At 38.2% G+C, this 26,133-nt stretch overlaps 1 protein-coding gene across 1 annotated transcript in view; it reads left to right on the top strand.

Annotated features, from left to right (window-relative positions):
* Positions 1-19,956, top strand: part of DKK2 (dickkopf WNT signaling pathway inhibitor 2) — a 103,690-nt gene extending 83,734 nt beyond the window's left edge. Inside the window, exons 2-4 of the mRNA XM_068542305.1 lie at positions 15,352-15,502; positions 16,660-16,815; positions 19,111-19,956. Of these exons, the coding sequence (XP_068398406.1) occupies positions 15,352-15,502; positions 16,660-16,815; positions 19,111-19,361 (558 nt within the window). The 3' untranslated portion in view covers positions 19,362-19,956. The remainder of the gene's footprint in view (positions 1-15,351; positions 15,503-16,659; positions 16,816-19,110) is intronic.
* Positions 19,957-26,133: the final 6,177 nt, after the last annotated feature.

Raw genomic sequence — 26,133 nt, 5'->3', positions numbered from 1 at the left:
ATGATCATATGGTTTTTATTCTTCAGTTTGTTAATGTGGTGTATCACACTGATTGGTTTACAGATATTAAAGAATCCTTGCATCCCTGGGATAAATCCCACTTGATCATGGTGTATGATCCTTTCAATGTATTGTTGGATTTGGTTTGGTAGTATTTTGTTGAGGAGTTGTTTCTTTAAGAGAAAAGAACTTTAGAAAAATAACTGCAATACTATTAATATTATCAAAACTTAGAGTTAAAAATAATTCCTTAATATCATTAAATATCCAATAAGTAGAATTCTTGAATGTTTACAGTTTTGGAAATTATCAAGGAAAAGTGATTACAATTGAAATTTGTAATCTGTAATGAAGACCAGTGCTTGGTCTTTGTCTGTAAAGTGACACATCGATAAAGTGCTTAGGCAAATTGTGAAATCATTTTGTAAAAAGCACATCTGCAAAATATCTGTAGTGTCCAGGAGCCTGTTATTTTCAGGGTCTCATGAAAATACGTGCAGTTTGTAGAGAAGCTCTAGCAACTGTGGCATCTGTTAGCAGGAGGAGTCTTTTTGGCTGGTGAGATGGTGAATTTAAGGATCTACGGCTGGGCTGAGGTTATGTGGAGAGTACTGAACTCATCCTCACCACACCCAGGTTATGCACCCAAATTCCCATACAATTTCTGTGTTATTTTCGGCAAAGTCTGTCCTCAGTGAAAACCATCCTGCTCTATCACTGGAAATACATTTTTTGCCTGTGATTGGGTATTGGTTGAGAACTTGGCATTGTACCAGCCAGACAGCAGGACATGGGTGTGTATTATTACCCCATCTCTGTACATCCAAACATGTTTATCTAACAATGGAAAGACCTCCTGCAGACATTACGAGGACAAGACGTATAGATGTTAAATGAACTTCTCTGTAGAGCTCTCCAAACACATGTTGGCAGTTATGACAGAGTTAATTTGTTAATACTTAAGAAATTCACTGCTTTGAAGACAAATAGCTCTATGCACAGTTACTGTTAAATATTCATAATAACTATTATTATATAATCAGTAACTGGCTGATTACTCTTTTAACTGATTCATTCTATGAAACTGTGTTTTAAAGAACTGTGATTTCTTTTTGGAAGGTTCCCAAAAAGCAGGACTGGACTTTTTAGCAAATTTGCTGTTATTTATTAATGTCTGAGTATAAGAAAGGCATCCTGATGTTTCTTGGAATAATCATTTGCAAGTTGTAAACAGCTTTCAGTGTACCATTTATAAAAGTACAGCTCCAATTCTCGTTACTATGGGATAAACAGTATTATTTCAAGAGCTCGTTCTTGGCTTTTCCAAAGCGTCCTGTTTAAAATCGTAGGCAGAATTTGATCAGTGTGTGCTAGTCAGTGCTGTGCTCACGCAGAGGAGATGAAAAGCAGCACATGACCAGGTCCTTATGCTTTTGATCCGCCCTCAGAAAAGAGCCTGGCGAGTGCTGGGTTTTGTAATAAAAATCACTTCATCCAACGTTAATGTGGAAACAACTTGATTTGTTTGTGTGAATAAAGTTCTGGTGATCTCATTTAAACCCTGGAAATGTTACAGTCAGACTGTAATCCATCCTATCTGCTACCTGCTGTGCCCAGGTGTGGCTGTGTCTTTCCTTTTCCTACAGAACAAGGGAATCCAATCACTCTAGTCTCTAGACTGTGCAGCTAAACTGTACAGGAGTCTTATAAAGACTTAACCTTTTCAAACACACAGTGACATCTCTGCTTGGACTCAAAACATGTAACAAACATTTCACTTAGGAAATTTGACCTAGAAGGTAGAGTTCTTATTTTTTTCCTTTTTGCGCACGCAATAGGCTCATAGAATCTTTCTACAAATACCAAATATGAATCTAGTTTAAGCTGAATAAGTTCTTTGCAGATTTCTCTAAGTTCTTAAACTTGGGAGCAGGGCCTGAAAAACGTATGGGTGTCCCCAAAATTCTGATGTGTGGGCATAATGAGGGGAGTTGTTAGGTGTGTGTAAGAATTGTAGACATGATTTGAAATGAATTTGGTTCATAACATAGACACGCTGTCCACATTTTGGGGTAAAAATTGACATGCCAATGAGATTTAACTAATTTAACATGGTGAGAACCTTGTTTAACTCAATTTGTTTAAGATCATAAACAAGTTAGACATTAAATAAATGTTTTGGTGGTGGCATTCCATGGGGTGAGCATTTGGAAAGCATTAGTTGTTTTGTGCTGGTTGTTATATTGCAGTGACTAAGGTGTATCAAGAAATTCAATCCCTTTAGTATTCCACCTACATACCTTTAGGATGTTTAAAGGAAGCCATCATTAGTTGCTCACCTTTTTTGCTTCTTTACAAAAATATCTCATAGTGGTGGAGGTTAACTAGGAACACTATCAGATATGACCTCCAATAAGAAAAATATTGAGAGACAAAGGCAAAGAAAATTTAGAAAGAAGTATTTAGGGTGGAATGTCAACAGGTTCATCTGATCCTCAGAAGTACCCAGTGTCATAGCTCCCACCCACCAAGAGGCTTAAACAATTTCCTGAGGACAATTAGGAAAGAGATGAAATACAGAGTCATTACTATGAATGGCTGCTAGGACAGCATTACTGCTGTGGCAGAGACCATCAATACCACTTAGATATAAAGAGCCTATTTTTCACTTTAGATAATTTATATGTGAAAAATATCATCAGTTATAGGAATGTAATGTAAAGGAGCTGATGATAGCACTTGAAAACGTGAATCTGAGGCTCAACATGAAATATTTGCAGCCAAGTTGCTGGTTGGAAAATTACTCATCCATCAATTTTCTTTCTTTTTTTAAACACATATGGCGTCCTAAGTTAAACAGTTACAGGTTACAAATGATTTATGTAGGACTTAGTTGATTTTTTAAAATCTATTTCAAAATATATACAAAATCATCTCTTGATTTTCAAGTTCATTCTTTTTACCATCTGCTGATGGGTACTTGTAGGAGCATTTTTATCAAATCGATGGTACAAATTTCAAACCACTGTTGCAACAATATCTCATTCATTAATTCATTACTGGACAAAATGTGGAATGCTAACTTATTCCACGTGACCACTGGAGAATATCGACATGAAAGATGATTTCCATAATCAAAGAGTATAAAGAAGGCAGAGGAAGAATTTAACAGAACATGGTCTGTGTCATGGGACAAATAAGCATGAGGTGTTAGCAGAATGCAGGTTAAATTGGACATCCAAATCAGCTAGGAGTGAGGAACTAGCCCAGAAGGTTTCCAAAAAGTGAAGTTATTTGATATAATCTCTGAATGAGTTGGAATTATTCTGATGATGAAGTGAATGGAGGAAAGGTATTTGTGGCAGAGGAAAAGTGTCTGCAGATCCATAGACATGAGGGTGTGTGGCTGACTGAGGGATGTGCAAGCAGCCCCTATCACTGGAATATATAATGCAGTGCTGGCTGGGGGGGTAGACAGGGGTCATATGCCATGCTAATATTTTCTGCTCATCTTTATTGCTACAAAATTGCCTTCTTTGGTTAAAACAAGCAAACAAAAACAAATGGGATAGATTTCAGATAGCATCCCAAACATAGTTCCAGAAACACTTTACTGCTGGATGTGAGGGGAAAAAATTTGAAAAAAGTATAGCATTTCAGATTGACGCTAGTAAAGTTGTATTAAAACCTTTATTAACAACTTGGTTGATGAATTTTGTTTGATTTGTTTGCCTAGACTTCCTTTTGACCAAAATAGCACTTGAGTTGTGTTGAGGCAGGACATATCTACCCCAATCCCTGGGGTGATCCTTGCTTTCTTAGCTGCACTCCACTTCTCTTTCCTACTCTCCCTCCCACATCTCACATTTTAAAGCCCCATATTTGCTGAAAATTCTCCTGGAATGTGAGGCCAGACACAGAGGTGTTAAAAAGAGTCCAATGCCAGTACATCTGGGGATCCTTAGGAATGAACAAGGGCCAAGAAAAGGAGTAGCAGAAATACAGAGGAGCATACTCTTTGCAGGGTCTGGAAGGACCAATGGGATGAAGTGACTTAAGCCCTGAGACACGATTTCATTTTTTTCATCTAGTAACAAATCATCTGATCTCTCTCTCACTTTTGAGAGTGTCCTGGTCACCACAGCAAGCAGATGTACAGAGATGTGGGTGGTGTGGGGGACCGATGTCTTCTATGTGTTTTCTTTGAGATTATTAACACATTGAATATGTCATCCTAAATGAACCACATTTCTGAGGCTGAGATTTGAATACCAAGGTCACACAAACCAACGTATCTGTCATCTGGCTCATAACTTCCTTCCTTTCCAATCCTCTAGCAAAGCATTTAAATAGAATTTTTTGATAGAAGTAGATTATAAGCCAATGAGTGATGTCTTTCTCTATGCCATATTGTTCACTAGAAGTAAATTTTCTTTGTCCTTATGTGCTGACCGTCCCTTCCTCCTTCTACACAATAAGAATTTAAATTTGTTCATGGGGGCAGGAGGCTGAGAAGTAAGACCACATGTGTATCAAGATATTGATTATTTTTTGGAAAAAATGTTTTATTTTAATAAACAACATATGGTCATATAATTGCTATTATCTGACACTAAAAATAAAAATACTCTCCAGGTTGGGGCTTTTCAACCCAATCGTCTTGTGAATACCTGAAATAAATGAGCAGCCTTGGATATTTTAATTTCATCTGTCAGGAAGTCAGGCAGTAATTCCCCTGGATGCTTTAAACCTGTGATTATGTTAGAGACTCTGAGACTGATTCAAACTCTCTCAAACATTGTCCTGATCTTTGGAACCCGGAAATCACAACACAGGTGTACTTAGAGTGCTCTTTGCATGAAGAACTCCTGTGTGAGATCTGCCTTATCAACTGAACATTCCAAATAAATAAAAATGAAACACAGGCATGTAGCATAGGTCCCTACCTATTTTACAGGTTATATAAATATCAGCTTAAAATACCTAGGGAAGGAATCAAACTGGAAAATAGGAAAGAATAAGGATGGTAAAATAACTGATTATATGAGATAACTCCTATTCCTTTCTCTTGGTAACAGACAAGCTTAGTAACTTACGCAAACTTCTCTCTTAGTAACTCATCCAGAGTTCAGGAGTTGAAGTGCCTCCTCCTGTCACACATGTAACTTGCCTCTTGCCCCTCTGTATCTCAGGAGTGTGTAATAGCGTAATGATTCTAGTCCATGACTCTTCACGGACTTACTGTTTATTTTCCTCCAAATGGCAAAGGCAGAAATAGATTGAGTTACTTAGGCAGAGTTCTGTGTTAGAACTGTGAACCACCTCTTCACCCTACTTTTTTTAATCAAAAGGTTTCTTAGGTTTTGATTCAATCTCTGTGGCTATTGCTATTGCGTAAACCTCTTGCTCCAACCTTCTGGGTGATCTTTTGGGACCGTGCTTCATCTCAAATGTTTGCTTCTCCTCCCAGCACACCTAGAGGATAAAATGCTGCCTGCTTTCTTATTTATGACTCTAAATTTAAATGGTACATTTTATATTCTCTAGCAATATTTACACAGGGCTTAAAGTAGTTCTTTCTTAAACAGAAATTGAGTTTTTTTCACTGCAAATGAATATTGAGGGCTATATTTTGCTGTGCTTTTTTCCATCTTCCCAACTATAAAAGAGCAATATTTTCAATTTTATCAGCTTCCATCAATTGTTTCCTCAAAAATCAGATTAGAATATGGTGAGAGGCCATTTGTCTATTAGTCTAGCCTAATTCTTAGAAGAAGTAAAAGAGAATTAAACGAGATTAGAGAAGCATAAAGTTTGTACATTTTATACTAAATGAAATCAGCCAAAACAATAAACATTAGCTCAATTAAATAACTGTTGGAACAATGGATTGTTTATATGTGTGTGTGTGTGTATATATATCATTTGAATGTTGCATTGATGGTCTTATTCTGCTAATAAGATGACATTTATGAAACAAAAGAGAATTTTTAATCATGAAACTTCAATCTGTATTCTTGATACACTTGCAAGAAGCCCTGTCTCCAGGAAACCCAAGTTCTTCCAAGCCTTCCTAATATGAAAACCATGAGGCATAAAATTAGCAAGTAATAAGAAATTTCACTTTCAATCTCATAATATTAAAGTTGTCCCTCGGTGTCCACAGGGAATTGGTTCCAGGAACCCCCACTGTTGCCAAAATTCAAGGATGCTCAAGTCCCTTAGGTGGAATGGCTTAGTACAGTCGAGCCTCTGCGTCGGTGGGTTCCATGTCAGTGTGTTCCATGCGCGCACACACACACCACACACATCTTCGTGGGGTTCTCATGTTCTCATTTCTAAACCCATGATACTATAAGTGAAAACTTACTCCAACTCATGAAACATTTCAAATTCACAAGTGTTTACGTTTGGGCACAGAAATCTTTACCAACATTGACCTACTCTATAATCATAAAGAAGGTCTTCTAAACAGCAGTTTGAAAGTATGTTAAGTTTTCATATCTACCTGTACATCAGTATTTGAATTTTCAATGTGCTTTTCGTTGGAAAGGAAAATTTGATGCTATACAAAGAATAGAAAATAATAAAATCATACATCCTCTATTTATCATACTTGATACAGGGAGGAAGAGTACTTGTTTTGTAAAGACCAACAGGATACACGATGCAAAGAAAATTGCAAAGCTATGCATTGCCAACACGACACAGGTGTACACCACACGAGGATATGAAACAAGCCAGCAGTAATGGGTGTGTTGACAGCTATGAATCCACACTGTGTTTCTCCCAAAGTGCACTGGTGTGTTTGTTATGTGTTACTTTACTTTTTTATTTGTTTTAGAAATCCTCAAGCCCACCCCTAAACACAGTGGCTAAGTACTAGGAGTGAAGATGAACCTGCCTGGAAATAGTTGTTGTCAGTGAGTCTCTTAGACTCATATTGATGTTAGGGAACCAATCCCCCCCTTAGACCCGTGTCTATCTGGGAAGTACTACGGAGTTCATATCTCATGTAGACCAGACACTGTCTGTATAATAAATGTATAAGAGCATCTTTAATCTTTGCAACAATTCTATAAAGCAGTGTTTCCCTATCTTACCTTAACATATAATCACCAGGACAGGATTCATTAAAAAATATAGATCCCTGGACCACATCCAGGCCTACAGAATTAGTCTCTATGAGGAGCCTGTGAATAAGTAGTTTTTAAAGACACCTCATGAGATTTTTAAGATTAGGTAAGGAGGGAAATGCTGCTGAAGGTAGTATTATACCCATTTTATCAAGGAGGAAATGGAGACTCAGTTAAGTAACTCGCACAACAAATTAACTGTGAAGGCATAATTCAGATTGCAATATAACTCCAAATTTCTTCCTACCATGTTACCTTGCTGCAGGTCATGAGGTCAAGCAAATTTGTAAGGCTACAATGAAAATTCTATATTCTAGACATTCAATTCTGGATTTAAAAGAAAACGTAAAATTGTGTAGTTTCTTCCTCTGTTTTGGTTAGGACAGTTATACTGAACCAACTGCAGAATTATAAAGGGCTTCATAATTATATGCGGAGTATAAAGGGCTCCAACCACTGCTGCCAAAGCACTCTGGAAATGCTTTTTGAACATGGGATAGAAGTGTTCTGTCCTATATATTCCAAATGAGGGGGAAATGGTCAAAAACAAGCAAAAATAAAAAGCCATGTACTGTTTAGATTTCTCTAGGTGCTGAGACCATATGGGAAGGGTTCCTCTTCCCATTCACCCCGTGATCAACAGCAGTAATGGACATGTTACAGTTGAGAAGGTGGTCTATGTTCGAAGTAGAGAATTCCCTGGAATCTCTTTTCTGCTTAATGACATACAGAGAACAGGGTGAAGCAACTAAAGTTGGAGAGGACCCTGCCTTTATTTCACAGAATTATTGTTTCTTAGGATTTAAATGAGGCTTTCTGAATACACTGGGGAGGTTAATGAACCCCTGGCAGAAATCTGTCATTCCTAATTTATAATCCAGGCAGTATTAGTAGAAATTCTCTCAATTTTGAACTTTTATATCAAAAATCAAATGTCTAACAAACTTAGCCTTGAAATGAATATGTATAAAAGGTATTCAAAGGTTTTCCACGGTGTGCACAGCATGAATTGTTTTAGGGAATCAATTTCCAGATCCTCAACTTCCACGGTTCTTTTTCTTAGAATTGTCTGGAATATGCCTGTGTTTACAATAAGTCTTTTGCTATTTTATGTGGGAAAAAAAGCAAAACCGTCACGCATTCCAAATCTTGATATATTGCATTAGCCAGAGGTATAAAATCCACTTTTGGATGAAAAACTAAAATAGAATTTGGAATATTGGTTTTAACAAAGATATTCTTTTTTTTTTAAGTTAATTAATTAATTAATTAATTTTTTATATTTATTTTTGGCTGTGTTGGGTCTTCGTTTCTGTGCGAGGGCTTTCTCTAGTTGCGGCAAGTGGGGGCCACTCTTCATCGTGGTGCGCGGGCCTCTCACTATCACGGCCTCTCTTGTTGCGGGGCACAGGCTCCAGACGCGCAGGCTCAGTAGTTGTGGCTCACGGGCCTAGTTGCTCCGCAGCACGTGGGATCCTCCCAGACCAGGGCTCGAACCCATGTCCCCTGCATCGGCAGGCAGATTCTCAACCACTGCACCACCAGGGAAGCCCAACAAAGATATTCTTAATGGTTGATCAGGGCATCCTAAATGTACAAAGGCACTTTATTTCCTTCTCTTATCTTGTTCTTGGATTGATCCCTTGATCATTATGTAGTATCCTTCCTTGTCTCTTGTAACAGTCTTTAATTTAGTCTATTTTTTCTGATATGAGTATTGCTACTCCAGATTTCTTTTGATTTCCATTTGCATGGAATACCTTTTTCCATCCCCTCACTTTCAGTCTGTATGTGTCCCTAGATCTGAAATGGGTCTCTTGTAGACAGCATATATACTGGTCTTGTTTTTGTATCCACTCAGCCAGTCTATGTTTTTTGGTTGGAGCATTTAATCCATTTACATTTAAGGTAATTATCAATATGTATGTTCTTACTGCCATTTTTAAAATTGTTTTGGATTGTTTTTGTAGGTCTTTTTTCCTTCCCTTCCTCTTTTGTTCTCTTGTGATTTGATGACTATCTCTAGTGTTGCGTTTGGAGTGCTTGTTCTTTTTTGTGTGTGTATCTGTTGTCATTTTTTGGTTTGAAGTTCCCATGAGGTTTTGATATAGCAGTCTATATATATACGAGGTTGTTTTAAGTTGCTGGTCTCTTAATTTCAAATCCATTTACCATTTCCTGCATTTGTGCTCTCCTCTTCTCATGGTTGCTGGTTTTGATATCATACTTGTGTGTGGATGATTTCCTACTTTTACTGTATGTTTGCCTTTACTGGTGAGCTTTCCCATTTGTGATTTTCTTGTTTCTAGTTGTGGTCTTTTTTTTCCACCTAGAGAAGTTTCTTTAGCATTTGTTGTAAAGCTGGTTTGCTGGTGCTGAATTCTCTTAGCTTTTGCTTATCTGTGAAGCTTTTGATTTCTTCATTGAATCTGAATGAGAGCCTTACTGGATAGAATATTCTTGGTTGTAGGTTTTTCCTTTTCATCACTTCAAATATCCTTCTCTTATTACTAATTTTTAAAAAGTGAATCTTGGCCCCAGTTGGAAAGTTCTGGATATAGAACATTCAAAATAGCTGTTATGACTTGTGCGTTTTAAAATTTAACTGAATGTCTTCTAAGACTAACTTGTTCAAGGAAGAATATCTATTGGTAAATATGTTGTGATTTATTTTAGGATCAGGATGCATTTAGGATCAGGCCGCGCTGATCAATATTTTATTGAATCATGACAAATTACTGTGAACTTCACCTTATAAAATGTGTAATGTTATATATCGTAGCAATAAAACAAACTTAAACTTATACGGAAACATTTTACGTGTCAAATGCGATGATACGTGTTTTTTAAAATTAGTTTGGGGGTAATGCAGGCAAAACATTTGTAGATCATAGAACATAGTTGTTAGTGTCTGGATCATAGCTGGTGTTCAATAAATAAAAGCTGAATAAATAATTATTGAATACTGAATGAATACCCAAGCAGCCACCCTAAGAACCTATGGCACAGATCCAGAACACCATGAAATATCTGAAGATTTCCTCTCAAATTTAATATAGCTCAATTCTCCTGGCCTTAGGTTCAGGAATCCTCAGAGATGCATCTAGTAAACCCCTATCCCCTAGAGGTAATTGTGGACAAAGGAAAAGATCAAATTGCATAGCCTTTGGCATGAAGTGTACAACTGCACATTAGCCAGATTGAGTTATATTTCCTTGCACCTCCTGCAGTTGCAATGTTAGGGTTTGAGTTTGAAATGACCACCTTAAAGGATAGCGTATTTTGCATGCTCACTGAAATACAGATCTATCATGTGGAATGTCATGACAAGGGAAATTAATCTTTAAGAACCTAGAGGACACCAGTGTGATCTGGTTTCCCAAATGTAATTGCCAACCCTTTGCTGTGCTCTCTTTAAGACCCCAGACATGTTCCAATCCCCAGCCCTTTGCTGCTACCTCCCTCTATCCACTTGCCTCAAATGTTTTTCATTCCCACAGCTGGGTTGTCCCCCTGCAGGCTTTCTTCTGCCTGCCCAGCTGATGACGTTTTTCTGGCTCCAGAAAACTTCCGAGATTGTTACAAACAGTGCTTACAGGGGACAAAGGATTGTCCCAATTAAAACAACAACAACAACAAAACTAAGACAGCCTTGCAAGAATCCAAATGGGTGGGTAGCCGACATGAACACTTTATGTTGTTTCTCTCTTCTTCATTCCCCCCATCATTAAACAGGAACATGTCATTGTTTTGAAAGCTTGGGAGTTAAACTAAGGTTGTAGCTGTGGCCAAAGGTCTATTGAATAGTCAGTGCTGCTGAGATACCTGAAACACTTTTTCTCATTTCATAATCACTTCACTGTTGCACTGGGGGGTTCTAAGGGATGGGCAGTAATTGGAAAATAAGAATAAATTCAGCCCTAAATCTAAGTCTTGATTTAACAGGCCTTTTCTCCCTGCAGTTTTAAGAATAATTGAAAAAAAAAAAAAAAGGCTCAATTAGTTTAAATAAGATGCAGTAACATTTTATTTTGTTCACTAGAATATTATTTATCATTATTTGCATGATGGGATTTTGCTTATAACTCTGATTACACTGAGTTTAAGTGGACATAAAACTGTTGTCACAAAAATGGAATGAGAAGATGTTGTTTACAGTCTTGTGTTTTCCGCCAGTATTCTGTTTTTTCCAACAGCTGCAGCAGGACATGCTGTTGGTATGTGGAGGCTTCTAGAAAGAGAAGTGGCCAAGTTTATTTTCCTGATCTCTAAATTCAGCACATAGGTCACCACTCAAACACCTTTTCTATGCGTGCATTAATAGTCATTATTAAATGCTCTCAGTCACGACACCTTACAGTGAGGTCTAAAAGCCAGGGCAGGGCTCTGATCCCCAAGTGTTCTGCCGCTGAGCACATGTGATTTATCTGCAGAAGTTACTTAACCTCTCTTCACTTCATTGTTAAAACTGTAATAAATAAAGGTTCTAGATTAGCAAAAATATCCTTTATACTAAAAAAGAAATGCTTACTTCTGACAGACTTATTTTCAAGCTGTGTCCAATGTGTTCACCCTTATTTTAGTCCGTGTCATGGTGGTAATGATAACTAGCACTGCTATTTATGGGAACCACTGTATTTTTAGCCTAGAAAGGGGGTTGGGCAAAACTTCTCTGTTTTTTGGCCTGATCATGGACAGCTCTCATGTTTTCTTAATTTATGGCCCATCATCTGCTATTATTAGATATCGCAAATGAACTTATCCCCTAAGTGTGACTAAAGCTAAGTCATGAATGATTCTGCATGAAGGCGAGTATTACTGGATGCTCAGGCAACCAAATTTCTGATTCAGTTTTGGAACTTTTAGTACAGGATAGGCATGTATAAAGTCTCTCCCTAATTCTTTCACTTGATTTCCAGTCTTCCACACAGACTGTCATTCTTCCTAAACTCAAGTAAATGAAGAACCATAAAAATTAACTATTAATAAATAATTTCCATAGCAGGTTAAGAAAATCAGTCTTATTCATTTATAAAATAAGTACCAGAGAAGCATATTATTATTTTTGTTAAATGGAAACTTAGACTAAGGTACTCAAATGTAAAAATCATCATTAAATGGGACCTTTGGAGGCCAAAGTAAAGGGAAAGTATTTTTCCGTGGGAAAGCTTCTTAATGACACTTTTATTAATGTATATAATTCCCTTCAGTGGTCTGTTAATTGCCACAGGTCACTTCTTCAGGATTCTCCATAACTACTTTAACTATGTGCTTTTTTCCCGTCTCCATCTCTGTCTCTGTCTCTCTCCCAATCTCCCTCCCTCGCCTAATATGATACCATTTCCAGACATGTTAAAAGGGTTAACGTAGGAAAAACCCAATAGCAAGCTGCAGAGCCTCATACTTGAGTTGAAAACTCTTTACTAAAAAATAATGCATTAGGCTGAAAACATGAGAATTGGTATTAATGGGTCAGAATCACATTTTCTCCTGTTCTGTATTCTCTTGCTAATGGTTACACCAAGGGAAACTTTATGGCTGACTAGATCCATCCTGGGGGGAACACTGATTTCAGATGTTTCTGAAATATCACTTGCTTTCCCTAAACTTGTTTCAATCCATTTTTCTCATCCATTCTTGATTTTATTCATATATAAAGGCTGTTTTTTGGAGCCAGGAGTTCCATAAGCATACTAGAAGCTGTGTAATATAACCTTTCATTTCAGTTATTAAAATTTATTTTTTTTTTGTCATAGCACTCCTCTTAATATTATGTTCTGGGATTCCATTCCAAGGACAAGTTCACATTAACCATAACCTTCAATTTAAAAAAAAATCCTGCATACTTTTTCTGCCTATATCATTTATATTTCAAGCCAATTAAAAGATATATTGGAACATAATAAAAGTAACTGATATTTTTTCTCTCTTCCCTCTAAAAATTGGTGAGAATTTTACTGTGATCCCATTCACAAAGGTACTACTGTGCATATTACTTTTTGTAATAGCATCAAATATTTTCCATCTCAAGTATTTTCCATTTCAATATTTTCCATTTCCCACCAACTGAGAACGGGAAGACTATGCTGTGCCTTCCACAATTTTCTGCATAAATGAACTGCTACTTTTAGCAAACAACTTGCTTTCTATCATACAGGCTATTTTTTAGGAATGGAATCAAGTATTATTCTATATTCAGAATCCCTTGAAGAGTCATCGTTTGAGTTGAATTGCACATGATGTTTTAGGTGGCATGTGTTTACTTCCACTGAAAGAACATGTCCTATTTTTGAGGAAGGAAAAGAAACTTGTGAGACATCAGATGTTTCTTGCAAAACAATTCGGTGAAATAAATGTAAATGAATCAGAAACATGTGAATTGTATTTCAGTTAAAATTAATGGGTTTAAATATGAAGGCAGTAGAGCGCTCAGGGGGGAAAGAGTGTAGCAAGTCGGGAAGTGACATTTGATTTGTTTTCATCTGTCTTAGACTCTTGAAAATGGCCTAATACTCTGAATTCAACCTCATTCAGAGTCTCTCTTAAGTCTAATGATGGAGTTATAAAATGGGACAATAGTATTCAAATTAATTTTATAGCTTTATCTGGCTCCAGTTATAATGTGGGCGTCAAACATTGCCACTGTGCAATTTTTCAAAAGCACCTTCAGTTTGAAGTTAGAGGTTTTTCTATTTTCTATTCTCTTCTGAGGGTAAACAGTAAATTGTAATGATGCTAAAAGTGTATTTTTTTTCATAGAACAACAATGTAAGGTTTTCAGAGTCACATATCAACTTCGTATTTATTTCCTCTTTCTAAGATGAACAGATCTAAATGGAAAACACAGGGGGCAGAATGCATACACACGTATGCAGGAGAAGGGCACAGGGAGAAAAGGCGACGGAACAGAGTGAGAGAGAACGAGAGAGGGGGGAAGGAATAAGCAATGCATGCAGGAGTGAGGTCATCAAGCCTCATTTCAGAAGTGAAGCGCTCAAACCACACTACTTATTTTAGCGTCACAAAAATTTTATCCCATAGTTTTATAGTCATATCATTTATGCTTGCTTACAAACAACTACATAGCTTCTTTATATTTTTGTATTTTTCAATTTTAAAAAAATGCATTACTCTGAAAAGCAGGGAATAAAATGAACTACAAAAAAAAAAAAAGGACTTACAAACAATTTTCCCCATCAACATGCCTCAAAATGTGAGTACTGTAAGTTTGATGTGTGGTGTGATATTTCAGTTTCTCAACTCTCAGTCTCTGAAAACAGGGACATTTTAAGTGTTCCAGTAACTTGCAAGAGACAAGGAGTACATAACTGGAGTGTGTGTTTATATATATATATATATATATATATATATATATATATATATATATATATATATATATATATTCTTTTTTTTTGAGATAATATAATGACACTGCTTAAGTAGCCTTCTGAACATACAACTTGGTAGAGAAATGTAGGAACAGAAGTCCTTTCTGTATAAGTTGAAGGTACAGTAAATCATAGGGCCGTTTTTGCATGTTAAGAGCCTGCTTTATTGTTTCCTGAGAACATGATGCTGTATCAATAATTGGAGTTCAGCGTCTCTGACCACTCAGAGCTCTGCTGCTGCTCACCACTGAGCTTGGAATGAAGACACTGCTCCTTGATTTCTTTGTGCCACAAGGTTCATTGCTTCCAACTCTTCTCAGAAGCGTCTCCCCTCTTTGCTCCTCTATCCGTTCCATAATTGGGCAGGAGAGGAGATGTGTTTTAGCTGCTACCACAGCCCTTTGTTGCTTTATTTAACCTTCTCCTCATCCTAGTTTAGTGGATAAAAAATGGAGTGGCTAGGCTGTTTCATTTACACCTTAAATAGTGGCAACATAACATTTAGAACTGGTTTTGAGCTCCCAGAGTCACCCTTTAGGGCTCTACTAATCAACATAAAGTCTAAATCCTAACCCCTACTTTGTGTCAATGAAAATATATGAATAGTGTCAACTTTATCTTCATCACCATCAACAGTAAATATTTATAAAGTCCTCAATCAAGTAACTGTTACCACGTAGTATCTCTGCTGAGCACACTATTACAATGGTGTATTTCCTTTGAGGAGGGATATCTTGTGATTGATTTTCCATCATGCTTTGGTGCAGTAACTTTTTGTTACAAGATCTAATCTTTGCTTTTGGTGGTGTTGTTCCACTTCATGACAGGCCTACCCCTGTAGCAGTGATAAGGAATGTGAAGTTGGGAGATACTGCCACAGTCCCCACCAAGGATCTTCGGCCTGCATGGTGTGTCGAAGGAAAAAGAAGCGCTGCCATAGAGATGGCATGTGTTGTCCTGGCACCCGCTGCAATAATGGTAAAGGTCTTGCTCAGGGTTGAAGGGCCTCTTTCCTTTCATGTAGGAGGCCTGGCTACCAAGTTAGGCTGCCTTCCCCTTAGTCAGACTCCTGAAATGTAAGGAGCCTTTCAAAACAGGCAGGAATGGGATCAGGGTTTAGATATGTATAAGATTACCTGGATTCCCTCTCAAATCTTAGTTTTCCTGGGCTCCGATCATCTCCTATAATTTATAATCTATGCTGATCTAGGATTTGCCGTCTTGAAATGCTGCATATAAATAGCTAGATGCTCTATTCCACTGAACACTTAAGCAAATATGTGCAAAGGAACCAAAGAAAGGAACATGCTATGATTTAGCAATACACTTGTGAATCTGTTTTCCATTTCCATACTAGTTTCATACTTTTACTCTTATACTCAAGGTGTCCTCTTTTGAAGGCCCTACCCCGTGGCATGCACAAATGCTGATGGAGTGATTGGTTCCTCCCAAAGGAGACACAGGAGTCTATTCCCTGGCCTTCACCCAATCTCAATGAGCTTAGAGGCAGACAGTTCAGCATTAATGATAAAATGAAGAACCACCAACAACACATGGTAAAACCATTAAATAATTGCAGAAGGTGATCAGAAACATACACTTAGTCATACAAAACAACATAATCAGGCTCATATACTTATTCCTGGCCTCTGGGCACAGTCCTGTTGGAAGTGCCCTGGACAAGAAGAGGTGAAGGCAAGAAGACCTCACACCATTAGAGGCGTTTACAGTGTAGACAAGGATTATACTGTTGACTGAAAAAGGAACCTTGATCTTTTTCTGATCAGCTGTCTGATTAGACAATTTTAAGGTATTAAGAGCCAATCATAATTTAATACTTTACTATGTCACTATTCTAAGCACTTCACATGTATTCACAGTAATTTAGTGAAATGAATTCTGTTTTCATCCTTATTTTTGCCCAAGGTCACTTGGTCATGAGGGTGGCAAGATTCAAATCAAGAAAGCCTGGCTCAGGACCAAACTATTCAATTCTCAGTCTGGACAAATATGTAAATAAATGAATAGATAGATGATAGATAAATGGCTTCATACCTCACATCAGGAGAATACTTGGATAAGAATCACACTTTAGAGAACTGAATAAGCCTAACTGATTACCTGACCATCTCCAGGCATCTGTATCCCCGTCACTGAGAGCATCTTAACTGCTCACATCCCAGCTCTGGACGGCACTCGGCACAGAGATGGAAACCACGGTCACTACTCAAACCACGACTTGGGATGGCAGAATCTAGGAAGAACACACACTAAGATGTCACATATAAAAGGTAGGGATATCTGTAGCTCTATGTTTACTTTTTCTTGTTTTATAATGAAGTAAAAGAAAAATATCGATAATTAATTCCATTGGTTTTGTGTGCAATTTGAAAAAAAATATTGGGAAGTTACTTTAATAGCAAGATTTTAACTGAATTTCTTAATTCTTAATTTTGAGGATGCTAGAGGTTTCTTAGAGATCTTAAATTGTTAGAAAATACATATTACAAGACTTGCAGTACCCCCAATTAACCATGCCATTTTCTAAACAGTCCATGCCTTTTTACAGGATGTTTAGAATACATCTTTTATACAAGCATTTCTCTTCCATATTCAAGCATAAAGCATTCCAAAAAATAAATGGGAAAATGTTTGCTGCCATATGATTAAATCACTAAGATTTAGAGTCTGTTTCTCATCTTTGCTGATTCAAAAATTGTATTTCACTTAACAACCAGATAATATACTGTGCATAAACCAATTTACCAAAAATAATTGAGATTACATATGCCCATAAAATGCCCTTCCTTGTGTCAAAATATTTGGGAAGCCTAATCACTAATAGTAAAATTTTAAAGTATGAAATTATTGAACCCAGTTACTAATAGTAAAATTTTGAAAAACAGAAATACCTATATTTTTTTGTTTCGAAATACGTATATTTTTAAAGGAAGTTTTTGCAAGTGTATTCTGTGGAGCACTCTTCTTTCAAGACGTTCTGTGAATGAAAGAGCCCTGTGTTCAAGAGTTTTGTAATAAGGTATCTCCCCACTTCTGGGACTTTATAATAAACATTGATATATTGAAGTCCAGCAATGAGGAAAACTGGTTAACTTTTTTAAACATTGTATTTCCCTGGTTTACTTGACCGCAAAACCATTTCCCCACATTTTCACCTTCTGCAGAGCTAGTATCCTAGAGAATATCTGACCTATTAGTCCAACCTGGAATACTAATGGTCAAATCAACAGGGCTAAAGAGACTGACAATTCCTCTTCAGTTATCCCTTGTCTACACTCCCTGAAGGCCTAAGTGCTTTACCCACATCTCCTATTTCTAGTCCACCAAATTCACATGCATTTGTTAGTACGTGAGCATCCTTCTTTATTCTGACAGATATCTATGTCACAGTACAGTTTCAAATTTATTGCTTTTATCTAATTATACGTGGAGTTTTCTGATGGCAGCCAGTGATGAATCTTATACAGCTCAGCTAGTGAGTTGCATCCACATCACACAGTGGAGCTGGTGACATCTGTGATGACAGCTAACCTTTTAGAACAGGCTTGGCACATTATGGCCTGTGAGCCAAGTCTGTCCTGCCGCCATTTTTGTAAATAATCTTTTATTGTAACACACACTTGCCCATTCACTTAGGCATTATCTGTGGCAGTTTTTATGATACAACAGCAGGATGAGGAGCTGTGACACAGATCACATGGCCTAAAAAGTTTAAAGTATTTACAGTCTGGCAGGTCACAAAGAAGCTTGTTGACTAGTACTTTTTTATAAAGATTACACATCAACCCAGCTGTGACGTGTGGGTGTTCTTTGCTGACTTGATTGTTTTTCTGAATTAAATACCCAGATTTGTGCTCCTACGTCATTTTTATGATGGGTTCTTGGTTGACCCTGGGGCTATCTGCCCTTGCTCTGCTCCACTCTGTATCTCAGCTTTTTATAGACTTCATTCCCTGGGCTCCCCGTCAGATGGCTTCCGACCACATGGGTTTGGCTGTGGTGAGACTGAGAGGTAGAGGAAGGGAAAAGCCAACAGATTCTCTCTGCCTCAGGCAGTGTTTCTGGCAGAGCTGTACCTCGTTGGGGCCTCAGCTCCTGCCAGGTGGGCCTGTTGGAATTCCAGTTCCTGCCCTTGCCCCACTCAGATACCACCGGCTCCTTTGGATCCTCCAGACTAAATGTGGTAGTGGCTTCCTGTTGTGTTGCTTTACCATCCTCTGGGACTTCTTAGCCCTGCCACTCACTACCTATGTGACCAGTTCTCTGCATTAAATATCTTCTCTTTTGAATACTCAGAGATTCTGTGTTCCTGGCTAGATTTTAACTGATACATGGTCTTTAGGAGTCCCAGACAATTACAGCCTTCTCCTTGAATCAGAGTTTGTTTACTCTTTCCAAGAAGCTACCAAATTAATTAATTTGGAAGCAATTATGTTTACTTATTTTCACTCACCTAGTAAACAAAAAAAGAACAGAGAAATATCTAAAAGCACACCATGCCAAAGTAAAGAGAAGATTTTTTTCTAAAGTGTCATGGTAAAATCTTTTGGTCATCCTCTCCGTAGGGCATGAAGGAGACCCATGTCTACGATCATCAGACTGCACTGAAGGGTTTTGCTGTGCTCGTCACTTCTGGACCAAAATCTGCAAACCGGTGCTCCATCAGGGAGAAGTCTGTACCAAGCAGCGCAAGAAGGGCTCTCACGGGCTGGAAATCTTCCAGCGGTGTGACTGCGCAAAAGGCCTGTCTTGTAAAGTATGGAAAGATGCCACCTACTCCTCCAAAGCCAGACTCCACGTGTGCCAGAAAATATGACCACCTCTGAGGGAGGAAAAGCATCACTAGCAGACTGTGAATCTGTGTATTTAGTACATTATAGCATGGCGATTTCAGAAGGGCTAAAATGAGGAGTGTCACAAGATGATAGATCACAGAAAGAGAAAGAAAATGGAGCAGATTAGAAAGGGTGACAAGTGTGGTACAATCAGTGTGTTTCCACCATGCACCTTGTTTATGTAAATAATGTATACATTTGTGAAAATGCTATGACTCAAAAAAAAAAAAAAAAAAGTGAAATTACTGACGAATACCATGTGACTTTCCAGCAGTTTAGGTTGTGCTAGAGGATCAGTTTCCTTCACATTGGTGATTGATTGATTGATTGATTGCCTATAAAAATAACCTGAAAGCCATATTTCTCTTTAAAGTTATACTTTACTTTAACAACAAAATACTCCCCATATATCCTGGCATACAATAGACTCTAAAACATGAAAAGAGGGGTTGTTAAATAGGAAACGAAAGCGTGGAGCAGAGTTAATTTGCAACACAGAATCACCTTTTAATTTGGAGCACTACTTCTTACCACTCAATTAAAGACCTTCGTAGATAGATAGATAAGAAAAAAAGCAGTCGATATTTTCCAAATAATATCAAAATAATCACAGGTCTTTTGTCTAGTCCTTCAGAAAAAAACAAACTCGTTTTTCCTCAGACTGCTTATTTACATTTTTCAAAACTTTAATTTCACTTATAATCAATAAGAACCAGTATAATAAGACAAAAATAATCCATTCAGATTATAAAGGATCTAAATTGCATCTCTCTTGATTTTATGTGATTCCTACCCATTTTATTCTCTATATTATACACGTTATTTGTGAATAGCACCGAGCAGAATTTTCAGATTGTAAAAGTTTTAAGACGCCCAAAATAAAAGTTACTAGATCACATATTTTAAAGCTTTGGCATTCCCTATTTTTGATAGAATTGGACATTTATTCTTTACATACTCTGCAGTATAGTAGGGTAAAGCTGATAAAAGAGACGAGCTACATGTGTCCTGCACTGAAGCACAGCAAGGAAGTAAATAGGGAAAACGTTGTCAAGTGTCCAGGTTTTGGCAACACATAGATCGTATGTCTGAAGCACAAACTCACTTTTCATATTTGAAGCCCAAGGCTGCACAACCTAAATGGAAGTTTTCCATGGGATTTGCTATCACAATATTTACTACGCAGATGAGTTCAGCGTGAGTTAACTACTTGACCTCAAAATATTTATTTTCTATTTCTGAGGTCCTAAAATAATCTTAATATGAGGAGGTCTCATTAAATGGACTCCAAGACAGGTAGGATAGTAAGCTTCCATTGCCCTCGGTAAGCTTCTTTCTAACTGGCTGGCACCATCTGATTTTTTTCTGCACCAGCCTCTCTCTGCAACAGCTGTTTCTTTGCCAAAGATAGAGTTTCTGTTTTCTGCAGTCATTGAGATTAAAAAACTATAAATGGAATAACTTGTAAAATGTACATTTTGCTAATCTATAGAAACCACAGGTTCTAAATTCTTTGAATCCATTTTATTACTTTTTTACGTTACTGAGTTCTAAATATTATGTCTAGAGGAGCATAAAGCAAAAAAGTTATCTTATAGTTGTTACTTTTGACCTTTTCTTCTATAGACCTTAAGTCACTCCTTAATTTTCTTTTACTTAAATCCCAGTTGCAGTCTCACATTCAAGTTCTCCCAGTAGAAACTCAACCTGAGCCTGCATGTCTATTAAGAATTTCAGCTTCCCACATACATTTACAAGTATGATTAAGATTTACATTTTCCCCACATGTCTGTTAAAACTTATTAGCTAATCTATCCAAGAACCAAAGTCTGTACACAAGCAGGTTTCTATAAGCTTGGCGACATGAAAATGGAACATTTTAGTCAAACATTTCTTATATAGCAATCTGGTTTCTGCATTTTTTTTCCTTATGTACATCCCTTCAAAAATTATTATTTGAAGTAATTTATTTACAGGAAATGTTAATGAGATGTATTTTCTTATAGAGATATTTCTTACAGAAAGCTCTGTAGCAGAATATATTTGCAGCTATTGACTTTGTAATTTAGGGGAAATGTATAATAAGATAAAATATATTAAATTTTTCTCCTCCAAAAGTGGAATTCAAACTTCCTTGTGTTTTGCTTATGGGAAAAACTTTTACAGAATCATAGATTCTCTGAGTTCAAGTGGACCGGGTCTGATGTTGCAGTCTTAGTTGAAATCCTTTGGATGACATCACCATGAGATGATCCAAGGCAGTTTTACTATTACTGAAGGTGCTTATTTCATGGCAGGAAAGCTGTAATTGTTTGTTTGAAAGTTCTTTTTTCATTAAACTAAAGTATTCCAGCTTGTGCTTACCACCCATTTATTCTTACTTTGCCTTCTGGAACATTTTAGAACACAAACTCTCCACAAACCTCTTTAAAACACTTGAAGTCACCTACCATATTTCCTATAATCTTCTCTCCAGTTTAAAATTTCCCACAATAGAGACGCCAACATGCTTAGGGTATTGGTTCATTCCTCTATGGCACAAAGAAAATACAAAATATCTTTATCCCTATATAGCTATAGACTGGCCCTGCGTGACCTAAAATCTACTTCCTAGGAAGGTCTTTCCTCTGCTTCCTGAATACAAAGATGTCAGGAGTGTTTCACAAACATTATTCACCAATTATGAGACCAGGAGTGGTTGCAAGAGTCCATGTTGTATTAGAGATGTTAATGGGCTGGAAATGTGGAAAATAAACATTCTGTGACATAGTGGAATGGACTGAGTACAGCTATGGCAGCTTAATGACACTAAAACAGTCCCATAGCTAGAGGTCCTGGTTGAAGACATCTCAAGCACACTGGTGAAATAATTCCCCACATTATTCTAATTAGTCACTTAGTATATTATTAAATAGTTACCCATTTCTTCAAATCGAGAACATTTATATTTCCAAGCTACAGTGTATTTTTAGATTATAACAATCATATCGGTGATATTTTTCTTTTCCACTGAGCTCAGTGAGATGCTCTGAGAAGTGACGAATTGTCCTGATTTCCTTTTTTAGCCAAGAAACAAAATACCCTATCATAGCCTCAGGATTTGAGGAGGGGAAACAATCCATTACACCCTTCTCCTTCCCCAAATTCAGACGATTTGAGAAAAAGGTTAAGAAAGAAAGGCAGATGACAGATTACCCTATGGCTGATAAAGTTAATATTGGAAAGTGTGGCATGTATCTGTGGGCAAGAGGACACCAGAAAGAGACAGATTCTGTGCCCCTTCTCAGGCAATACTAGACAACATCAGTTCTACCTGTTGGAACTGCCCCTGTAAAACTTACAATCTGGATGGGCACAACAGAATGATACACTTTCTTCTGGAAGTTAGTGCCAAAGACTAAGAGTAGAGAAAGGACAGAACTATGCATTTCTCATCCAAGAATCTCATTTTAAATTCTCTAAAACTGTATAATTCATACCACATGAAAGGAGTGAGTGAGGGATGAAGTTGAGACAAAGATTATTATACACTCCACATTAAACTAACATGAAGGATTAGAAAAGAAGACCCACTCCCCATATTATTCCCCAGATCTTTATATTCTTAATCAATTGTACATAACCCTTTGTCTATGGTGAAGATATGGGTTTTAACCAAAGTCTGAGAAGCTATCTACTAGGGTAGTACGTGATAAGGTCATTTCCCCAATGCCAACATTCCTTACTTATGGATCCTCTCAGGACCAGTGGCAAGCAATTGAGATTTTATCCCTGGAAAATTATAAAATGGATGAAAAAAGTTCACTAATTCAGTCAACCCTAGGATCACACTACGCTCAGGACTGAAAAAAAAAAATAACAAACAAAAAAACCCAACAACCTCCTCTTTCTTTTTGCCATCAAAATTATGTCCATCATATTATCCAGTACAGTCAATCAGAGGTTCTGTAGTGAGATTACATAACACATGCGTATCTGATATTAAAATGTATAAAAGCACTTCCATCATAAAATTCTGACATAACAGACATGCCACACTTTTGAATATAAATCCTCTTCCATTAAAAAATCCCTGGAAGAAATGAAAGTACAAAATTTAAACCTTCTTGCATGTTAAAAACAAGTTGAAGTCCAGAGAAATTATTCTATATTTGCTATCTTCAATGGACAACATAGAAGAAATGGACAAATTCATAGAAAGGTACAACCCTCCAAGACTGAACCAGGAAGAAATAGAAAATATGAATAGACCATTCACAAGTACTGAAATTGAAACTGTGATTTAAAAACTTCCAACAAAAGTCCAGGACCAGATGGCTTTACAGGTGAATTCTATCAAACATTTAGAGAAGAGTTAACACCTATCATTCTGAAGCTCTTCCAAAATACTGCAGAAGAAGGAACACTCCTAAGCTCATTCTACGAGGCCACCATCACCCTTATACCAAAACCAGAAAAAGATATCACAAAAAAAGAAAATTACAGGTCAATATCACTGATGAACAAAGATGTAAAAATACTCAACAAAATACTAGCAAAGTGAATCCAAGAAAACATTAAAAGGATCATCCACCATGATCAATTGGGATTTATCCCAGGGATGCAAGGATTCTTCAACATCCGCAAATCAGTGTGATACACCACATTAACAAACTGAATAAAAACCATATGATTGACCTTCAAAATGGTAGACGAGTAAGACGTGGAGATCACCTTCCTCCCCACAAATACATCAAAAATACATCTACATGTGGAACAATTCCTACAGAACACCTACTGAACGTTGGCAGAAGACCTCAGACTTCCCAAAAGGCAAGAAACTCCCCACGTACCTGCGTAGGGCAAAAGAAAAAAGAAAAAAACAAAAAAACAAAAGAATAGGGACGGGACCTGCACCTCTGGGAGGGAGCTGTGAAGGAGGAAAAGTTTCCACACACTAGGAAGCCCCTTCACTGGCTGAGACGGGGGGGAGGGGGAGGCGGGGGTGAAGCTTCAGAGCCACAGAGGAGAGCGCAGCAACAGGGGTGCAGAGGGCAAAGCGGAGAGGTTCCCGCACAGAGGATCGGTGCTGACCAGCACTCACCAGCCTGAGAGGCTTGTCTGCTTGCCTGCTGGGGCAGATGGGGGCTGGGAGCTGAGGCTGGGGCTTTGGAGGTCAGATCCCAGGGAGAGGACTAGGGTTGGCGGCGTGAACACAGCCTGAAGGGGGACAATGCACCACAGCTAACCAGGAGGGAGCCCGGGAAAAAGTCTGGAACTGCCTAAGAGTCAAGAGACCATTGTTTCGGAGTGCGCAAGGAGAGAAGATTCAGAATACCGCCTAAACGAGCTTCAGAGATGGGCGTGAGCCACGGCTATCAGCGCGGACAGCAGAGACGGGCATGAAACGCTAAGACTGCTGCTGCAGCCACCAAGAAACCTGTGTGCAAGCACAGGTCACCATCCACACCCCTCAGGGAGCCTGTGCAGCCCACCACTGCCAGGGTCCTGTGATCCAGGGACAACTTCCCCGGGAGAACACATAGCATGCCTCAGGCTGTTGCAATGTCACGCCAACCTATGCCACCACAGTCTCACCCAGCATTCCGTACCCCTCCCTCACCCCGGCCTGAGTGAGCCAGAACTCCCTAATTGGCCTCTGCTTTAACCCCGTCCTGTCTGAGGGGAACAGGCGCCCTCAGGCGACCTACATGCAGAGACGGGGCCAAATCCAAAACTGAACCCCAGGAGCTGTGAACGAAGAAGAGAAAGGGAAATTTCTCTGTGCAGTCTCACGAGCAGCGGATTAAATCTCCACAATCAACTTGATGTACCCTGTATCTGTGGAATACCTGAATAGACAATGAATCATCCCAAAATTGAGGCGGTGGACTTCGGGAGCAACTGTAGACTTGGGGTTTGCTGTATGCGACTGACTAGTTTCTGATTTGTATGTTTATCCTAGTATAGTTTTTAGTGCTTGTTATCATTGGTGGATTTGTTTATTGGTTTGCTTGTTCTCCTCTCTTTTCTTTATTACTTTTTAATTTTTTTATTTTGATAATTTTATTTTTCATTTTAATAAACTTATTTATTTTTCTTTCTTTCTTTCTTTCCTCCGTTTCTTCTGAGCCGTGTGGCTGACAGGATCTTGGTGCTCCAGCCAGGTGTCAGTCGTGAGCCTCTGAGGTGGGAGAGCCAAGTTCAGGCATCAGACCACCGGAGACCTCCTGGTCCCACGTAATACCAATAGGTGAGAGCTCTCCCAGAGATCACCGTCTCAATGCCAAGACCCACCTCCACTCAACGACCAGCAAGCTCCAGTGCTGGAAACCCCAGGCCAAACAACTAGCAAGACAAGAAGACAACCCCACCCATTAGCAGAGAGGCTGCCTAAAATCATACTAAGTTCACAGACACTCCACAACACACCACTGGATGTGGTCCTGCCCACCAGAAAGACAAGATCCAGCTTCACCCACCAGAACACAGGCACCAGTCCACTCCACCAGGAAGCCTACACAACCCACTGAACCAACCTTACCCACTGGAAGCAGACACCAAAAACAATGGGTACTATGAACCTGCAACCAGTGAAAAGGAGACCCCAAACACAGTAAGTTAAGCAAAATGAGAAGACAGAGAAATACACAGCAGATGAAGGAGCAAAGTAAAAACCCACCAGATCAAACAAATGAAGAGGAAATAGGCAGTCTACCTGAAAAAGAATTCAGAGTAATGATAGTAAAGAAGATCCAAAATCTTAGAAGTAGA

The sequence above is a fragment of the Eschrichtius robustus genome, chromosome 4, assembly GCF_028021215.1.
Source record: "Eschrichtius robustus isolate mEscRob2 chromosome 4, mEscRob2.pri, whole genome shotgun sequence".
NCBI classification, from domain to species: Eukaryota; Metazoa; Chordata; class Mammalia; order Artiodactyla; family Eschrichtiidae; genus Eschrichtius; species Eschrichtius robustus.
The sequence above is the reverse complement of the archived record's forward strand: the minus strand, read 5'-3'. Positions and strand labels throughout refer to the sequence as shown.